General features: G+C 39.2%; 2 protein-coding genes across 2 annotated transcripts in view; one reads left to right on the forward strand and one right to left on the reverse strand.

The window, feature by feature from the left end:
- Window positions 1-414: 414 nt before the first annotated feature.
- On the forward strand, window positions 415-3,609 carry etfbkmt (electron transfer flavoprotein subunit beta lysine methyltransferase). The gene is made up of 3 exons (XM_079809141.1): window positions 415-764; window positions 891-1,021; window positions 3,201-3,609. The coding sequence occupies exons 1-3, from the start codon at window positions 475-477 to the stop codon at window positions 3,554-3,556; spliced, it is 777 nt and encodes a 258-aa protein (XP_079665267.1). The 5' UTR covers window positions 415-474; the 3' UTR covers window positions 3,557-3,609.
- Window positions 3,610-3,904: 295 nt separating this feature from the next.
- Window positions 3,905-20,192, reverse strand: part of amn1 (antagonist of mitotic exit network 1 homolog) — a 41,801-nt gene continuing 25,513 nt past the window's right edge. The window contains exons 7-10 of the mRNA XM_079810307.1: window positions 7,578-7,795; window positions 5,115-5,171; window positions 4,923-5,034; window positions 3,905-4,827 (exon numbers count right to left, since the gene is read on the reverse strand). Of these exons, the coding sequence (XP_079666433.1) occupies window positions 4,754-4,827; window positions 4,923-5,034; window positions 5,115-5,171; window positions 7,578-7,795 (461 nt within the window). The 3' untranslated portion in view covers window positions 3,905-4,753. The remainder of the gene's footprint in view (window positions 4,828-4,922; window positions 5,035-5,114; window positions 5,172-7,577; window positions 7,796-20,192) is intronic.

Below are 20,192 nucleotides of genomic sequence, written 5' to 3' on the forward strand. Positions count from 1 at the left end.
ATATAACAAGTCTTTCTTGCTTTTTTATTCACAATGTTCTCCAAACTGGTGCAATAGTCCTTAGTCTCCTGAAGAAAATGATTAAAATGTGGCTTGGATCCTGACCATTTCTTCTTGTGTATATGAAATTTTCCCAAAATAATAAAAAGTTGTACAATAAAGGTTAAATTATTATTATTATTATTATTACATTCATTGGAATAATACATACGTATATCAAAATTATTTAATTTAAATATAACATTTGTTTTCCTTCTAATGAAATTTTCCACGTCCACCCAAAAAATCTTTGTGTATATACAATCACAAAATAAATGAATAATAGATTCTTTTTCTATAATCTATTTATTTATAATTGGCGGGATCAGCTCAGTGACGTCTCACACATGTCAAGCGCGTCTGCGCATGCGTGACAGACACGTGGAAGAAATGTAAACATTGCGAGGACGTTTGACTAGTTTCAGCATTAACGACATGTACAGAGGAATAATCCCGTGGTTCCGCGGTCAGGACGCTTCAAATGCATTTCAAAGAGGAATGTGTTGTTTAATGCGTCGATACGTGAGCAGCGGCAGATCCGAGGATGATATAAAGAACTTCATTATAGACAACACAGAAATAGTAAGCAGCCAAAGTTTAACCCCAGAGATTTCTTTAAGACTGTTCACACCCACCTGCCGGTTTTGGACGGAGAAACCGGAATTGTGGCCTTTCCCTGATCCGTACTGGGCAATATATTGGCCCGGTGGACAGGCGCTGGCCAGGTATAGTGTTTAATTAGTAATAATGAACTCTAGAGTAGATAGATGTTATTACTGTAAGATACGTTCAGTCTACCTGCATTCTTGTGTCGTTTTTATTAATGATGCTGCCGTGAACTGTTCTGGCAGGTTTCTCTTAAATAACCCTGAGGTGTCAGGAGGCAGAAAGGTGCTGGACCTCGGCTGTGGTTGTGGAGCATCAGCCATTGCCGCCAAACTCAGCGGAGCTTCCCATGTGGTGGCCAATGACATCGATCCAAGTGAGATTTGTGTTTCTGCACCTCCTCATACCTAAAAAAGAAGAACCATTCACATTGTGATTTGGGAAATTCAACTCGACTTAAAGCACCTTTAAAGATGTACATACTTGTAGAGTTTGTCATTTTCAAACAAAGCCAAATTCTTGTCAATAAAAAAAATAAAAAAAGAATGCTAATGGGATATTTTTTCTTGATATTCCTTAATTATCAAGTTTAATGATTAAAAAAATACTTTTTTAGATTGTTAAATTAAAAATGTATAATGTTTACATTTTTAACAAAAATAGTTTTAATGATTTCACCCAAAAATATGAACTTCGTTTGGCAGCTTATCACACATCGCGTTTAATTTACCCCACCACAAACAACTCTGATATTTTAAAGCAGCACTAGGTAACTTTTGCGCTCGGGCTCCCCCTACAGTTGTGAAACAGTATTGTCCTCTACTACTGTCGTAAACTGTCATTCTACATAAGCGGATGCATCAGTGGGGCGGCAGTGGCTCAGTGGTTCATGTAGGTTGTCTACAAACCGGAAGGTTGGTGGTTCGATCCCCGGTTCCACCTGACCAAGTGTCGAGGTGTCCATGAGCAAGACACCTAACCCCAGCTGCTCCCGACGAGCTGGATGGCGCCTTGCATGGCTGACACCGCCGTCGGTGTATGAATGAGTGTGTGAATGGGTGAATGTGAGGCAAAAATGTAAAGCGCTTTGGATGGCCGTAGGTCTGTTAAAAGCGCTATATAAATGCAGTCCATTACCATTACCATTACCATTACCATGCATCGCACGTGCATTTGTTGACATGACTACTATGATAGCCCTGAACACAGCAGGAGTTCACATACAGGTGTTCTGCTTGCGTCGCGTGTGAAATGTCTTCATCCCAGGTACAGTGGCATATGTTTCAGCATGTCGTATGAATATAATTTCATGGGTTTTATTTTTTTCAAACGCCAAATGATCGCGATGCTCACGTTTACAAGCCAGCGTCATTATAGTAGCCTAGTCTATTGGGTCCCGTTTTACAGAATCTATATGATACTTCAATTCAATGTTTGAGTGGTAGGTAATAATAACCATATATCGTCAATATTATAATATCAAGCTACCCTAGATGAATCTGCAAATTTGAAAAATCGATTTGCATTATAGCTTGAGGAAAGACAAATAAACCGATATCACAGACATGTTAGGTATCCTAAAATATGATTTTGTATGTATTACGTATTTTGTATTCAGCTCACGCCAACGAGCAAACGCTGGCCCAATGTTGATCCTCGTCCTGCCTTTAATCCGATCACTTTCTCGTTTCCTCTTTTTACTTTCCTCCGACAAAACCTTTGCTTTCTTATTTTTCTGTGCTGCTTCGGCCATGACTATAACATTTGGCAAACAAATGATAGTTTGGCTCACACGTCCGAATTTAAGGAAGTGGGGGTGGTGGTGGAAGTGACGTATATGCATATAAAGCAGTCGAATTTTGTAGTTCTTTTTTTCTCGGGTTACTACCCGAAACCCGAAGTTTAAAAGTACGATTAAAAACGATACAGACCCCGTCAGGCTATGGCAGACGTGTCATTCAACCTATTGTAAGTCGATGTATCATCACAAGAGTTTTGAAAATATATTATGAAGGTTGAAAAGTTACCTAGTGCTGCTTTAATTATTTAAAAAAAAAAAAAAAGTAAAGCAACCCAAACACAGCTATATACATATAGAATGCGGCATTAAACAATTTCGTAAAGGAAAAAAATAAATAATAAATCAATTCCATAGTGGATTCCAAGTGATCAGGGGCTTAGGACGTTCCAGTTCAGTCCATTGCAAAGGTTCCTCCAGTAGTGGGCACTCATGCAACGTAAGCCATCACTTGCACATCCGAGTGAACGAGACGGAGGGAAGTTAGCAAGTGAAGGGCATAATAAAAACGAACTGGAAAGCAGCACTAGAAAGCTACAGGCAAGTGAGTTTTATCAGGGTTGGAGCTAAACTCTGCAGGGCAGTGGCCCTCCAGGACTGAGTTTGCCCATCCCTGCTCTAAAGGGTTCATTCTATTTTTTGTCACATGGCTTACTTGCCTCCTGTAGCTTTCAGTGGTTGGTTACACCACACTGACTGACAAACAAAAGTTCTATAATGTTTAATATATATAAATATGTGCTTTATTTTATTGCAGTTGCTGCCATTGCCACAAAAATGAACTGTGAACTAAACAACGTGGAGCCTTTACCTTGTGTGACAGACAACATGATCGGTTCAAAGCCTGAGGCCTGGGATCTCATTCTTCTAGGAGACATGTTCTATGATGAAGGTCTGGCTGATCATCTGCATAAGTGGCTCCAGACATGTATAAGCACACATGAAACACATGTGCTCATTGGTGACCCAGGACGGGCTCAATTCGAAAGCCATGACATTCGAAAATTGTTACATCAGCTGGCTTACTTTGAGCTACCAGACTCAGTCAAAGAGGAGAATTATGGACTAACAAATAGCACAGTGTGGTGCTACAACTACAAACATAATCTATGACAGCTAATGCATTCATGTGTATGTAAACTATGTACATAAATAAAACATTATGCAAAAGAATGTTTTGGTTCTCAACATTTTCAATATTTATTGTAATTATAAAAAAAAATGTGTATATATATATATATATATACATACACATTTGATTTATTTATACTTTTTTTCTGTAATTAATCACAATTAAAAACAGTTTTTAATATTATAATATTGTAATAATTTCAGTTACTCTTAGACAGTATATTTTAAATATTTGTTGTAATGGCATCTTTTTATGAATGAAGGCCAGTATCACTGACACTAATACTGTACTGATGTCTCTATTTCTATATTTAATCTTTTTTTTTTGTTGACATTAATGATAGACATTCAACATTACAGTATACTTGAAATCTATCAATTTCAACATTTATTAGGCTTTAAAAAATAACTTTTAATTTAAGTGAACTTAAAACAATCCTCACATAAACCCATTATAATAAATGTCATATTTACCTGTGGCCTTCCTACCTTTTTTGGTGTTGCTCATGAGCTGCTCTTATAAAATGTTGGAGATCTCCACATAATAATGGATCCATGGCCAAAACGGTCAGAAATCTTTCAGGGGTGGAGCTGAAGGCTCATTCCTTGTCTTCTGTCTACAGCCATGCTCTTTTGTCCCTCTCCCTCACTTGTTGCAGTGTATTTTGGCAGCCGTCCCAGAAGCCAAAACGAAACCCATGTAAATGCTGACTACAATTGTATACGAGCAATCTGCTCTACTTTTCAATCACCTCTTTCAAATGTGTCTTAATTTCTCCATCTGGTTGGCAGTATTAGTTCCTCATTTTATTTTAATAAACCAAGTTCCTTGCAGAAAAAGAGCAAGCAATTTCTTCTTGGCAGAATGCTGAAAGAAGCAGTAAACTAATCTCAATTATCCAAACACACTTTAATTAAATAATCCTCACAAATACATCAGCATAATGTATTTGGTTATAAATTCATACTTCAATCTCTTTCTAGTAATAGTAAATTAGTCAAATACTGTTTATTTTACAATCAGTAAACAAAACATTCTTACATAATTCTATAGCTATGTTAAATACAGTAAGTTAACATTTGACATTGACAGTTTAGAAAATATGAAAAGGATGATGTTGAACTTTCTTGAGTGCATTACATGTTATGACAAAGTCGATGTGCTGTAGAGTAATCACGTCAGTACACAGTCCAAGAAACTTGTTGGATCTTGTCGGGGCCAATCAGGTTTTGTAGCGCCTCCCTTGACTCATCTAAAACAGACACATGGCAGGTGTGAATGCACTGAAATTTCACATAAGGACAACAATATATATGTGGTGTTTTATGTCGGGTACCATGTGACTACCTGTTATCAGGGGACATCCGTGGAAATTGAAAATTCTGATGTTGGCACAGTTTGCAAGAACAGCAGTCACAGCCAGATCAGTCAAATTGCGACATCTTACCATCTGTAACTCCTGTGACAAAAAATCATTAATCATTAAAAATAATAAATTAAAATGGTCTTAATGAAAAAATTCTAATCAGACTGCAATACCTTTAGGTTTCGTGAACAATCTCCTGTCGCAAGTCCAATGACCCCTTGATCAGTTACCTTTAAACAGTTTGAATTTACAAGTAGTGAGTATGTGGTAAAAACAATAAAAATCAGTGTGTCCAAGCAAAATGTCAGAGTAGCATTTTGATTTTGGTATATGCTATATACTTGCACTGATGAGCCAACATTATGAGCAGTCAAAGGTTAAGTGAATATCATTGATCATCTCCTAAGGCCACATATTAAGGTCTGGGTAGAGTAGATTTTAAGCAAGCAATCACTTCTCGTAATCAATGTGTTGGATGCAGGAGAAATGGGCAGGAATAAAGATCTGAGCGTCTTTGACAAGGGCCAAATTGTTATGGTAAGTCGACTGAAACAGCAAGGCTTGTGGGTTGATCCCGGTCAGCAGGTGAGAATTTACCAACAGTGGTCCAAGGGCGGACAAACCACAAACCGGCGACAGGGTGTTGGGCGCCTGAGGCTCATCGATACATGAGGAAAACTGAGGCTATCCCGTCTGGTCCGAGCCAACAGAAGGTCTACTGTGGCAAAACTCACACAAAATTTGAATGACGGTTGTGAAAGGAATGTGTCTCAACACAGTGCATCACACTGTAGTAGCCACAGACCAACCAGAGTGCATATGATGACTCCAGTCCACTGTCGAAAGTGGCTACAATGGGCATGTGAGCATCAGAACTGGAACTTGGAGCAGTGGAAGATGGTTGCCTTGTTCGATGAGTCCCGTTTTCCTTTACATCACATGGAAGTTTGTGTATGTATGCACCATTTACCTGGGGAAGTAATGGCACCAGGATGTACTGAGGGATGATGACAATCCGGTGGTGGGACAAGCCCCTGTGTGATGATGAACATGCAGGTCATCATCACGTGAACATCAGTTATTGAGTGTTCTGATTTATTGTTTTTCATGATTATGTTTTGAAATGTGTATGGAGACAAGTGTCTAGTGTTCAGATGGTGTAGTTGAGTGCAATAATTGAACAGAGACTTTGATTTTCATATTTCTTTTATTTTGTATTGTTTACCGTTGATCAATGATAATATTCAGGATTATAACTATTTGTTTAAATGTGTCTGTGATAGCACTGCTGAACTGTATTCTTGTGTTATGGGTGTTAGTCGAGTCGACCCCCGTAGTTGGTATGATCCGCGAGTGTTTGGCGGGAAACTTGCATATACAAGCCAGAGTGTTTGTGTGTGGGAGGCTAGTTGGGCCAGGGACACCCAAGGGCTGTAGCATGTGAGGCTTCATTGTCAGAGGCCTCTGCTCTCAGCATGTTTTATTTATGTTTTGTAATGTTTGAGGAGACAGCTGTCGGAATAAAATCACTTGGACCTTATGCTTACCAACTTTGTACTCAATTCATTCCATCTGTCCCCGGGCTTGACGGAAAAACAAATTACACATTACAAACTCAGGTGAACTGTATACACCCAGCCATCCGACATCAGGTAGTAGAAGCTCTACAAACCCAAGGTGGGTGTGGTTGATACAGCATCCCGACACATGGTGGCAGCGGTGGGATCATGTCTCGGAATGCTGTTGGTCAGCATAAGGTCCAAGTGATTTTATTCCGACAGCTGTCTCCTCATACGTGCTCCAAAGAAAGTACAAACTACACAAAAATACTCAAATTAAACCGTACGAAACATAAATAAAATATGCTGAGAGCAGCAAACAAGGCATTATGCCTCGCCTCTGACATGAAGCCTCAGCTCTTGGCTGTCCCTGGCCCAACTACTAGCCTAGCCTCCCACACACAAACACTCTGGCTTGTATGTACAAGTTTCTCACCAAACACTCGCGGATCATACCAACTACAGGGGTCGACTCGACTCACACCCATAACACAAGAATACACGTTTAGTTCAGCAGTGCTATCACAGACACATTTAAAACGAATAATTCTAATCATGAATATTATCATTGATCAACAGTAAACAATACAAAATAAAAGAAATATGAAAGTCAAAGTCTCGGTTCAATTATTGCACTCAACTACACAACACCGTTTGAACACTAGACATTGTCTCCATACACATTTCAAAACATAATCATGAAAAACAATACATCAAAACACTCAATAACACTGTGAACTGATGATCACGCGACGATGACCAGCATGTTCATCACCACACCCAGATCTCAATCCAATTGAGCATCTGAGGGATGTGCTGGACCAAAAAGTTCGATCCACAGTGGCTCCACCCCACAACCTACAGGACTTGAAGGATCTGCTGATGGATCTTGGTGCCAGATACCACAGGACACCTTCAGAGGTCTTGTAGAGTCCATTCTTCAGCAGGTTGCCGCTGTTTTGGCAGCACGCAGATAACCAACAGCATATCAGGCAGGTGGTCTTAATGTTCTGGCTCATCGGTGTGTGTATATATATATATACCCAAGTCTGAAAGCCCAACCACAGTGTAAATTACCTCTGTCCCAGAAAAGTAAATGCTGTGCAGCCTCTTGCAGTTTGTCCCCAGCTCCAGCAGGGCTTTATCACTGACAGCAGTGCAGCCACGGAGGGAAATCACTTCCAAACATTTGCAGTGTAGAGCCAGAGCTTGAATCCCTGAATCCGTCACAGCTGTACAGCCTGTGAGATCAACCACCTGAAGACAGGGGCAGTGGGATGCCAACACCTCTAGACCTGTGGGATAGACAAATATGGCAAAGGTTGATTTCTTGAACAATTTCATTTGACCAACAGATATCTATACGAGTCTAAAATTCATAGTTTGGCTGCTACATTCAAGATAATGAAAAATCAATAATAAAAAATCCCTGATAGTTGCTTTCTGTTTTATTTTTGAAGTAATAAGTGTCCTTTTCATTTCAACATATACAAGTCAGTAGAGTTCATTAACGTTTTGAACTCATATATGCTCACCAAACTGCATTTTTTGATAAAAAATACAGTAAAAAAAACCTGCAATATTATGAAATATTAGAATTTAAAATAACTGTTTTCTGTTTTAATATATTTGAAAATGTATTCCTGTGATGTAAATCTGAATTTTCAGCATCATTACTCCAGTCTTCAGTGTCACATGATCCTTCAGAAAACGTTCTGATATGCGGATTTGCCGCAAAAGAAACATTTATGATTATAATCAATTAGTGGAAAACATGATACATTTTTTTAAGTATTCTGTAATAAAGTTTAAAAGAACAGCATTTATTTGAAATTGATTTTTTTTAAACAATATAGTCTTTACTGTCATGTTTGACAATTCAGAATAAAGGTATTAATTACTTTTTTTTTTAAAAACAGATGTTAGTGTTTTTATTAACATTCTTGTGGGTATATATTTTTTATTATTTTGTATAAATAAATAAAAATACTGAATATCAATTTATTTAGCTCTAGATACACTCACCTAAAGGATTATTAGGAACACCTGTTCAATTTCTCATTAATGCAATTGTCTAAACAAAACTTGTAGTCCATTATAAGATCTATAAAGACAGTCTTCGTGCTTTCAATGTGGAACTAGGCAAAGCTAGACAGACCTTCTTTTCAAATATTATAAACAGAAACATAAACAACACACGCACTCTTTTTGCTACTGTAGAGAGACTAACAAACCCCCCGAGTCACATTCCCAGTGAAATGCTCTCAGACAGCAAATGCAGTGAATTTGCGTCCTTCTTCTCCGAGAAAATCATTAATATCAGAAATGCGATCAGCACATCGTTTAGTTGCTCTGAGGTGAATCAGATCAGACCACAGCCTCAGAAAGTTACTATGACTGATTTCGAAGCAATTGATGGTAAAATTTTAGAAGAAACAGTACAGCACCTTAAAACATCAACCTGCGCCCTTGACACACTCCCCACTTCTTTTTTCAAAAGTGTGTTTAACTGTTTAGAAGCAGATCTCCTAGAAGTGGTAAACGCCTCACTTCTTTCTGGGACTTTTCCAAACTCCCTTAAAACCGCAGTAGTTAAGCCTCTCCTGAAAAAGAGAAATCTGGATAACTCCATATTGAGCAACTACAGACCAATCTCAAATCTCCCCTTCATAGGCAAGATCATTGAAAAAGTTGTTTTCAGTCAGCTGAACAAATTCTTAAGCTCAAACGGATACTTTGACAATTTTCAATCTGGTTTCCGACCGCATCACAGCACAGAGACGGCGCTCATAAAGATTATAAATGATATTCGCCTCAATACAGATACAGGCAAAACATCAATTCTGGTACTACTGGACCTCAGTGCTGCATTCGACACTGTTGACCACAAAATACTTCTTGACAGGCTAGAAAATTGGGTTGGGCTTTCTGGAATGGTCCTCAAATGGTTCAGGTCATACTTAGAAGGGAGAGGTTATTATGTGAGTATAGGTGACCATAAGTCTGAGTGGACATCCATGACATTCTCGAGTCCCACAAGGGTCAATTCTTGCACCACTACTATTCAACCTGTACATGCTGCCACTCAGCCAAATAATGAAAAATAACAAAATGGCTTACCACAGCTATGCTGACGACACCCAGATCTACTTAGCCCTATCACCTAATGACTACAGCCCCATTGACTCTCTATGTAAATGCATTGATGAAGTTAACAGTTGGATGTGCCAAAACTTTCTTCAGTTAAACAAAGACAAAACTGAAATTACTACATTTGGAAACAAAGATGAAATTCTGAAGGTGAATGCATATCTTGAGGCTAAAGGCCTGAAATCAAAAAATCAAGTCAGGAATCTTGGTGTGATTTTGGAGTCAGACCTGAGTTTCAATAGTCATGTCAAAGCAATAACTAAATCAGCTTACTATCATCTCAAAAATATATCAAGAATTAGATGCTTTGTTTCCAGGCAAGACTTAGAGAAACTCGTTCATGCTTTTATTACCAGTAGGGTGGACTATTGTAATGGTCTTCTCACCGGCCTTCCCAAAAAGACCATTAGACAGCTGCAGCTCATACAGAACGCTGCTGCCAGGATCCTGAGCCGAACCAGAAAATATGACCATATCACACCAGTCCTCAGATCTTTACACTGGCTTCCAGTTACATTTAGGATCGATTTTAAAGTGCTATTACTTGTATATAAATCACTCAATGACCTAGGACCTCAATACATTGCAGATATGCTGATTAAATACAAACCCAACAGATCACTCAGATCATCAGGATCAAGTCAATTAGAAATACCAAGGGTTCACTCAAAGCAAGGAGAGTCTGCTTTTAGCTATTATGCCAGCCGTAGCTGGAACCAGCTTCCTGAACAGATCAGATGTGCTCCAACAGTAGCCACTTTCAAATCCAGACTCAAAACACATCTGTTTAGCTGTGCATTTACTGAATGAGCTGTGCCACTGTACGTGCTTTGTCCGAACTGCTTGCATTTTAATTTATATGCTTAAATTTAACCCTGTTTTTATTTTTATTTTTAATTATACTCTTTATTTTTATCTTTCAATATTTTCTTTATTTTTTATTTCTTTAAATTCCTATTATAACTGTAATATTTTTATTTCATTTCTGTGTAAAGCACTTTGAATTGCCACTGTGTATGAAATGTGCTATACAAATAAACTTGCCTTGCCTTGCCTTGCCTAATCAACCAATCACATGGCAGTTGCTTCAATGCATTTAGGGGTGTGGTCCTGGTCAAGACAATCTCCTGATCTCCAAACTGAATGTCAGAATGGGAAAGAAAGGTGATTTAAGCAATTTTGAGCGTGGCATGGTTGTTTGGGCCAGATGGGCCGGTCTGAGTATTTCACAATCTGCTCAGTTACTGGGATTTTCACGTACAACCATTTCTAGGGTTTACAAAGACTGGTGTGAAAAGGGAAAAACATCCAGAAATGCCTTGTTGATGCTAGAGGTCAGAGGAGAATGGGCCGACTGATTCAAGCTGATAGAAGAGCAACTTTGACTGAAATAACCACTCGTTACAACCAAGGTATGCAGCAAAGCATTTTTCTGAAGCCACAACACACACAACCTTGAGGCGGATGGGCTAAAACAGCAGAAGACCCCACCGGGTACCACCCAGACTCAACTTGAGACTCGTCCTCGAAAGACTTCAGAATCGACTCAGACTCGAGCTGCAGGACTTGTGAACAATGTTTATTTTTAGGAAACGTCTGATGAGCTCGCTGATATTCCCCTCCCTCCGGTATCTATAACCTGCCACGTAACACGTGACGTACTACGTGGTTTATTTTGAGTCAGAGGGACAGTCAGACATGTCAAAAAGTGATTAACTTTATAAATTTGTGGATTAGTGCTTAATAGAGATGCAAACTGTTTAGAGCGATTCAGTCCGATTTGGTGAACTGGTTCGACCGGTTCACTAAAAAAAAAACGGTTCAAAAGAACGATTCGTTCGTGAACCGGACATCACTAGTATCTGCTGCGTGCGGCCACACATGAGAGGACAGCGAACAATCATGTCGACTGCACCTGCCGCTGCTGTGCCACTCATCATAAGTTTTGGATTTAAAAACTTCCAACCCGACGGGCCAAACAAAAGTAGCGCTCAATGCAAAATATGCGGTCTCAAGATAAAAGATTCTGGCTCAACCACATCTAATTTTATCAGGCATCTGAAAACGCACCCTGACAGATCAGTAACGTTAAACATGTTTAGCGCATTGCCCAACTACCGTTAGCTTGCTTTAGCTACTACCAATCATTACGGGAGGTTAACTCTGACTGTTTTCTTTATGAAATATAAATGAGCGTTTGTTTAATGTTAACCCTTGTTGTCCTTACAGACCCGTTTTCAAAAAGTGGGGGAAAAACGTTTTTAAAAGTGTGTGTGTATGAGTGTGTGTGTGTTCTTGTATATGGTTTATGAGGACACAAATGTGTATAATGACATGGGTATTAATATAAAACAATCATGGTTCATAATCCAAACTGCTTAAAAACATACTAAATGGTGTTTTTTAAAATTCAAAAAAGGCCAAAAGTTTTCTGTGATTGGTAGGTTTAGGGGTAGGGTTAGTGTAAGTGGATAGATTATACCATTTGTACATTAGTAAAACCATTTACGCCTATGGAGAGTCCCCGTAAACCACGTGTGGGTAGTGTGTGTGCACTTGAGTGTGTGTGTGTGACTGTGAGAGAGTGTTTCTGTGTGTTTGCTTGAGTGTGTGTGTGTGCTCTTTAAGTGGAAAAAAAGTTTGTTATTGCCTATACATTTTGAAATGTTTTCGTGATACCCTGAGTACCATTTTTCAGTTCAGAACCTTGGGGTTTCAGATGTGCTTTGTTGCACATAAAATTGTTAGCTATTAGATAAGCATCTTACTTGTTGTCTTTTCATATTCATTGATCGACATCTGCAGGTTTAATGAGTTCAACAAAGCAAAGAAAGGGGCCAGTGCACAGGGACAGAGCAGCATTGATTCATTCTTAAGCCAGACAAGAGGTGTGCAGCTATACAGTCAGGGGCATCCCAGACAGAAGGCCATTACTGAATCCATAATACAAGACCTCGTCATTTCATGCAACCTACCTCTGTCTTTGATTGACAAGCCTAGCTTCAGCAATTTTATGTCAGTGATAGAGGAGAGATACTGTGCCCAGTAAGTCGAAGCACCGTAACTAGACGTATGAGTGAGCTAGTAGCAGAAAAAGAGTCCAAGATAAAATGTAAACTACAAAAGACTGACAGTGGACATCTGGACTGACAGGAGCATGCATGGCTTTATCTTGTGTCTATGAAACTGCTTGCAGTTCCTGCCACAAGTGCACCAGTGGAAAGAGTATTTAGTCATGGAGGCCTTATAATGTGCCCTCACCGAGCCAGACTTAGTGCAAAGACACTGTCACACTTGATATTTTTGAAATGTAACCATTATTTTGCTTAAGACTTTTCTAGTTCTTAGGCCACTGAAGGACACCTAGAAGCTTATTTACTTATTTTATTTTTCTGGTTTTAGTTCAGTTAAGTACGCTTTTATCATAATGAAGACGATTTTGGCACAGTTTTTACTCTCGGTACTGATCGGAGAGGAAATCTTCGCTTCGAAGCGAGTGACACCTGCACGCTCTGCTGGCGTACTATCGTTTTGCTATACCAGAGAGGAGCTGCTTTCACTGAGGCCTGCCAGGACGCCGCTATCCACAGACATACCTGAAGATGTCAGGAGGAAGCGGGTTCATCCGCCGAGGCCCCGAAAAAGAGGAAAGAGAGGAGGAATCCGTCTCCGTCTCCGAAACCGGGGCAACAAACCACCGCTGCCGTCCATGATTTTGAGCAATGTGCGGTCTTTAAGGAACAAAATAGAGGAGCTACGTATAAACTCAAGGATTTGCCATGAGTATCGAGACTCGTGTTTCATGGTCTTCACAGAGACCTGGCTCCACCGTGATGTCCCTAGCTCAATGGTGGAACTTGAGGAGTTTTCCCTTGTTAGAGCAGACAGGGACGAAAACTCGGGAAAGACGAGAGGCGGTGGCGTCTGTGCCTACATAAAGGACAGATGGTGCAGCCAATATACGGTGAGAAAAACAATGTGCAGTTCTGATGTGAAATTATTGTGCTTATCACTGAGGCCTTTTTATCTTCCGCGAGAATTTGGAAACATTGTCATCTGCGCAGTGTATGTTCCACCGAGTGGGAACGCCGTTAAAGCGGCCAGCTGCATATCTGACTGTGTCAACAAGCAATTACAGCTAGGGTTGACACCTATGTCTGATAAAAAACCTGGACCCGGTGACCTGACTGACCGCTTTGCTCACAAGTGAAAATGTCCATTAGACATTAGACCCATAAGACAAAATTGGCCTTTGTGCAGTAAGATTGTGCATAGTCGTGACTCGTGAATATTTTAAACATCTCAAGTATTCTCACTTATCTTACTTAACTTATAGCTTACCTGATTGCGGGATGACCTGATTAGATTTGCATTTGCCATACCTTAGCCACTTTTATTTAGTATGTCTCAATCAGACATTGGAATTACAAAATCATACATAAATGGGCCTTAGCTTACCTAGTCTTCCATCTATACTTGGCGTTTCCCTTTGCTGCAGCTATCAGAGGTTTCTGTACTTCAATGAATGTCTTGAATTCAGTGCATGACAATTTGAAATTCAATCTGACCTGAAGCTCAGACTTCACCATTGCAACTGACAATCTGTTTCTTTTATCGGACCAAACATCCTCAATATGACTGAACACTCTTTCTGCATAGGCATTACTGACTGGTATGGAAAAAACAAAAGCAACTACTTTCAACAGCTCGGTGGATTCAGTTGCCTTGCTAAAAAAATAGGCCCACTTTCTGTCTGGGGAAAGGTCTGTTGGAATGGTTTGAAGACCTGATTCAGAATGACTACATCACCATACAGCTTGTCTTCTTCAACATCCAGGGCCAGTTTTTCCACTAAAACGTCCAACTCTGACCACTGGAGTGATTGTCCTTCATGAAGGCTGAGACAGCCAATGTGTGCAAGAACCTGGTCATTGAAGTCAAATTTATCCTCAAGATACAGCACTGCCTTCTCAAAAAATCTGTCCACCAGGCTCCTGAACTGTTCCTGTTGCTGGGGTAAAAGGCTCCTCAGTATTTGTTTTGCTTTGCTGCCATAGAATTTGTCTGTGCCTTGGGATCGGCCGACTGCGCAATCCGTTCATCACAGAGTAAACATCAATCACAGTAGCACTGTCACTCTCGAGCACCCTAATAGATGAATCAAATTCTTGCATCACATTGTGCATGAATGCAAGGATACATTCAGCTACAGTACAGTCTACATTTTCTGCATCACTTGCACCACACACAAATGTCCAGATGATACATGGGCAGTCCTCCTTTCCCAGGGATACAAAATAAGACTTTAAAGCTGGCTAACACTCCAAAATCCTCTGTATCGCTGGCAGCAAAGACAGCCAGCGTGTGGGGACATGCCTCAGAATCTCCCTGTATTTCGTATTAGTAAATTCACAGAAGTCCTTAAGCAATTCCACTTTTTAGCAGAACAACTGAATTCACTATACAGGGAGTGCAGAATTATTAGGCACGTTGATTTTCTGATCATATTTTTTTTCCAGGCACATTTGACCAATTCCAAACCACAGTAATCCTAATAACTACTATTGATTTAGTATTTAATAATGTATAAGTGATATATAATTGTTCATGAAGGCTGGAAATGAAAATCACCTTATATTCAGGTGTGCAGAATTATTAGGCATGTTTTCTTTTACAGATAAATTGAGCCAAAAAAGAGATTTAACTCAGACTGAAAAGTCAAAAAGTATTAAATGCCCATGAGAAGGATGCAATACTAATGCAATACTAGACATTGCAGTTAAGGCATGACCATTGGACAGTGAAATGCTCGTTGGGTCAGCAGGGTCAGACAAAAACATGTGGCGGAGAAAAGACACCTGTTAACCGCAAAAGAATTAAGAATTAAGGTGAAGAATTAAGGGTGAAACCATCAGGAACCCTTTAGTCTCCAGCGCCACCATTTTCCAGAGCTGCGACCTACCTGGAGTCTCCAGAAGTGCAAGGTGTCAGGATCTCAGAGACTTCAGTTAGGTAAAGAATCCTAAAAAATGACCCCCACTAAATAAGAATCATAAGCTGAAGTGTTGTAAAATACATGAAGCCTGCTTTTTTATAGGCTTTATAGGTTTTATAGGTTGAGAGTGACTCTTGAAGGACCAGCACCACATCCTCTAGTAACACTGTTTGAAGAATTCATCTTCCAGAATCTGGCAGTACGTTTTGGGAGTTCATTTTAGTCCATCCTGAAGTCCGTTTTGCAGAGATGGACTAAAAATGAACTCCCAAAACGTACTGCCAGATTCTGGAAGATGAATTCTTCAAACAGTGGTACTAGAGGATGTGGTGCTGGTCCTTCAAGAGTCACTCTCAACCTATCTGTCCATAAAGCCTATAAAAAAACCTTCATGTATTTTACAACACTTCAGCTTGTGATTCTTATCTAGTGGGGGTCATTTTTTAGGATTCTTTACCTAACTGAAGTCTCTGAGATCCTGACACCTTCACTTATGGAGACTCCAGGTAGGTTGCAGCTTTGGAAAATGGTGGCGCTGAAGACTAAAGGGTTCCTGATGGTTTCACCCTTAATTCTTCACCTTAATTCTTAATTCTTTTGCAGTTAACAGGTGTCTTTTCTTCACCACCTGTTTTTGTCAGATCCTGCTGACCCAACGAGCATTTCACTGTCCAATGGTCACGCCTTAACTGCAATGTCTAGTATTGCATTAGTATTGCATCCTTCTCATGGGCATTTAATACTTTTTGACTTTTCAGTCTGAGTTAAATCTCTTTTTTGGCTCAATTTATCTGTAAAAGAAAACATGCCTAATAATTCTGCACACCTGAATATAAGGTGATTTTCATTTCCAGCCTTCATGAACAATTATATATCACTTATACATTATTAAATACTAAATCAATAGTAGTTATTAGGATTACTGTGGTTTGGAATTGGTCAAATGTGCCTGGAAAAAAAATATGATCAGAAAATCAACGTGCCTAATAATTCTGCACTCCCTGTACACCTTCAGCACAAAGGCCTCCACGTCACACCCTCCAGCACTAAAGACACGATTAGCTGCTTTGACAGTGTTGTTTATGATGTGACACTTGCAATTGCATTTACATTTACATTTATGCATTTGGCAGACGCTTTTATCCAAAGCGACTTACAGTGCACTTGTTACAGGGACAATCCCTCTGGAGCAACGTGGAGTAAAGTGCCTTGCTCAAGGACACACTGGTGGTGACCGCTGGGATCGAACCAGCAACCTTCTGCATATCAGTTCAGTGGTTTAACCCACTGGACCACCACCTCTCCTTTGCCCTTCACAATTTGTGGGTTAGCTTCTCTGAGTTTCTGAAAAACTGAGTTGTGCCGACCATAATTAACTGATGCGTTATCTGCACCATAGGCACTGATCTGGCTGACTGAAAGTCCATTGTTCTCAGTAATAGACACTATTTGTTTGAATATGGCTTCACTAGATTCGTTGGAGTCGTCGTAAAAGTCTAACAATCCATACTTCACACCCTCGGATGGACAGAAATACTGGACTGTGTAGGGAAACAATTTTTGTGTGCCCAGAATTGGATGCATCAGAACATACTGCAAAATAGTGCGCTTTCTGCAACTCTGCTGCTAATCTTTGCTGACTAAATGGTGCCAACACATTTTCCACTAAGGCCTCACTTTTAGTTCTGCCACAAGACATTTTAGTTGCAATATCAGAGTCACTGAATATTTTTGCACTGACCTTGTTCCCACAGTCAGTTGACAGGTAGCTATGGCCAGGTCGCACACCGTGATAGGTAGCTGTTAATTCGGCGACAGTAATTTTGTCCTCAGAGTTTTTTGTAATCATGAATGATGAAATTGCCTTTGTTTGTCTTGTTACTTGAACGCGACTCCGATGTTTCTTCGTTTTAGCATGGTCATCCAAAGCAGTTTTGCCTTCATGTTTAACCAGAATTTTAACTGAGCATACGGAGCAAGTAGCACATAGTGGATCGCCTGGTGTTTGCTTTAGCCATGTGGAGTAATTGTCATTTTTCATCCAGTCATTATTAAAGTAGGTCGAACGTTTCATTTTCTTTTTTACTGGCCTGTCAGTCTTTGTTGACACACTGTCATCTTCGTCCTCGGTCTCGCCACCCATGTTAACACTAACAACAAACGATGTTGACGACGTACAATCTTCTTCACTGCTTCAATTTGCCGGGACAAGTTATTAAAAAGAAGGACAATCCCGGTAAAACCGTGACAGGTGGCAACCTTAATTACAGCGTAGGCCTACTCCAGGAGCGCCGATTTTTATTCTTGGAGATTTTAATCAATGCAGACAGGAATTTTCACTTCCCGGCTATGAACAGTATATCAAGTGTGATACGCGAGGTAACATGATTTTAGATAAATGCTATAGGAATGTGAAGGACGCATATGTTGCCAAGGCTAAACCCCCTATATCGAACTGTGATCACAACACGATTCACTTGATACCAACTTATAAGACCCTTTTAAAAAGGACTAAACCTCAGACAAAGACAGTTTCTGTTTGGTCTGATGACAACATTGAACTTTTAAAAGGCTGCTTTGCGTCGACGGACTGGGAACTGTTTCATGAGATGGACATTGATGTTGCCACAAAAACCATGACTGATTATATACATTTTTGTGTAGATACAGTTGTAGAGAAGAAAAATGTAACTGTATTTCCTAATAACAAAAGTTATAAAACAAAAGGAGTATGTACTAAAAAATCTACAGGTCCTGATGGAATTTCTGCTAAAAACTTGTGCTAATGAGCTTACTTCAGCATTCTGCCCATGAGAAATCTTTAGACTCACATATTATTCCATCTTTGTGGAAAAAAACTATAATTACGCCAGTTCCTAAGACAGCTTGCCCAGTTGAGAATTGTGATTTTAGACCTGTGGCTTTGACCTCAAATATTATGAAATGCTTTGAAAAGCTTGTTGTATCTGTTTTAAAGGATCAGGTTAAAGGTCCGTGTACTTGGTGGCCAACGGATTTTCGTTTTAAAAGGAAAAAAACAAAAACAGCTCGTTTCCCAATTTCCATTAGTAAATAGGAAAACAAAAAACGGAAAACAATCCATTTTTCTTTTGATATTAAAAGACGGAAAACGGAAAACAATCTCGGTCCGTGTACGTTTTGATCGTTTGATTTCCTATTTGAAATGAAATAAGCAGAAATGAGAAAATGGCTCCTTTATTCGTTTTTTCGTTTAAAAAAAAAACGAAAAAACGAGATTTCGGCTTGATTTTTCGTTTTTCGTTTCACGGGTAAAAAAACGGATAAATTACTTCAAAATTTGTTTTCCACATGTGGGCGGTCATGAGACGCCCCTTTCCGCTGATTGGTCAAGCAAACCTGAGCATGTGACGCCATCAGTCCTTCCCCAGTTCTGTGTAACAAAATAATAGTCTTCTTAAACTGTACAGGGCATGGGCTTTCTTCTGTGCAACTTAACGCGTTTCACAGAAAAAGTTATATCAGAAATATTAATCTGCACCCAGCCTGATTTATTTAGCTGTGTGGAGTAGGGCTAAATATGTGTGGTGAAGCTGCGCAAGACAGCGAAGAGCGGGTGTGACCATGCAATGTTCAGACAAGTGTTATACGCAGCAGTCATAACTTTTCTTTACAATACGCTCGGTTTATGGACAAGGGATGGTCATTGCAAATACTGTAGGCCTAATACATATCGGCAGAGGGTGGGTAGCGATGATAGTGACTGTAACTGCAATCATAGCCGCGAGCGAGAGTAGACAGCGAGGAGATGATTGACAGGACGATAGCGGAGGCAAGCGCAAGATAATTTTTGTTAATAAAAAATATTGATTTGTTTAATGTAAGAGTTTGTCTTTGTTTTATTGTTGTTGTTTTCAATCAAATAGGCCTAATAGTGAACCACAAACTGAGCATTCGTTTTTTTCCAAAGATTTTTTATTTATTAATGTGAGTATTTTGTGTCATCCGTATTCGTTTTTTTTTTAAGTTTAATATACGGAGGTTTTTTTTTTTTAATTGTAGGCCTAACATTTTTTTGTAGTTGAGTTTTCATTAAAAATGGTAATGAACAAAAAAGCATTCGTTGGTAACACTTTAGAATAATGGTCATTAGTTAACATTAGTTAATGTATTAACTAACATGAACATGAGCAGTACATTTGTTACTGTTTTTGTTCATCTTTGTTAACGTTAGTTAATATAAATACAGCTGTTCATGGTTTGTTCATGTTAGTTTACAGTGCATTAACTAATGTTAACAAGATTTTAATAATGCATTAGTAAATGTTGAAATTAACATTAACAAAGATTAATAAACGCTTTATAAGTGCAGTTCATTATTAGTTAATGTTAACTAATATAGTTAACTAATGACCATTATTCTAAAGTGTTACCCTTTCGTTTGAGGGGGAAATTCAGTGTCAGTTTAGTATTATTTATGTACTAGCATTAATATTTTATTGTTATATGTTTTTTTTTCAATGTGCAGTTTTAGTATTTTTAAAAAAATATTTCTATATAGCTTTAAT

This window comes from Gobio gobio (assembly GCF_949357685.1).
Source record: "Gobio gobio genome assembly, chromosome: 25".
In the NCBI taxonomy this organism is placed as follows: domain Eukaryota; kingdom Metazoa; phylum Chordata; class Actinopteri; order Cypriniformes; family Gobionidae; genus Gobio; species Gobio gobio.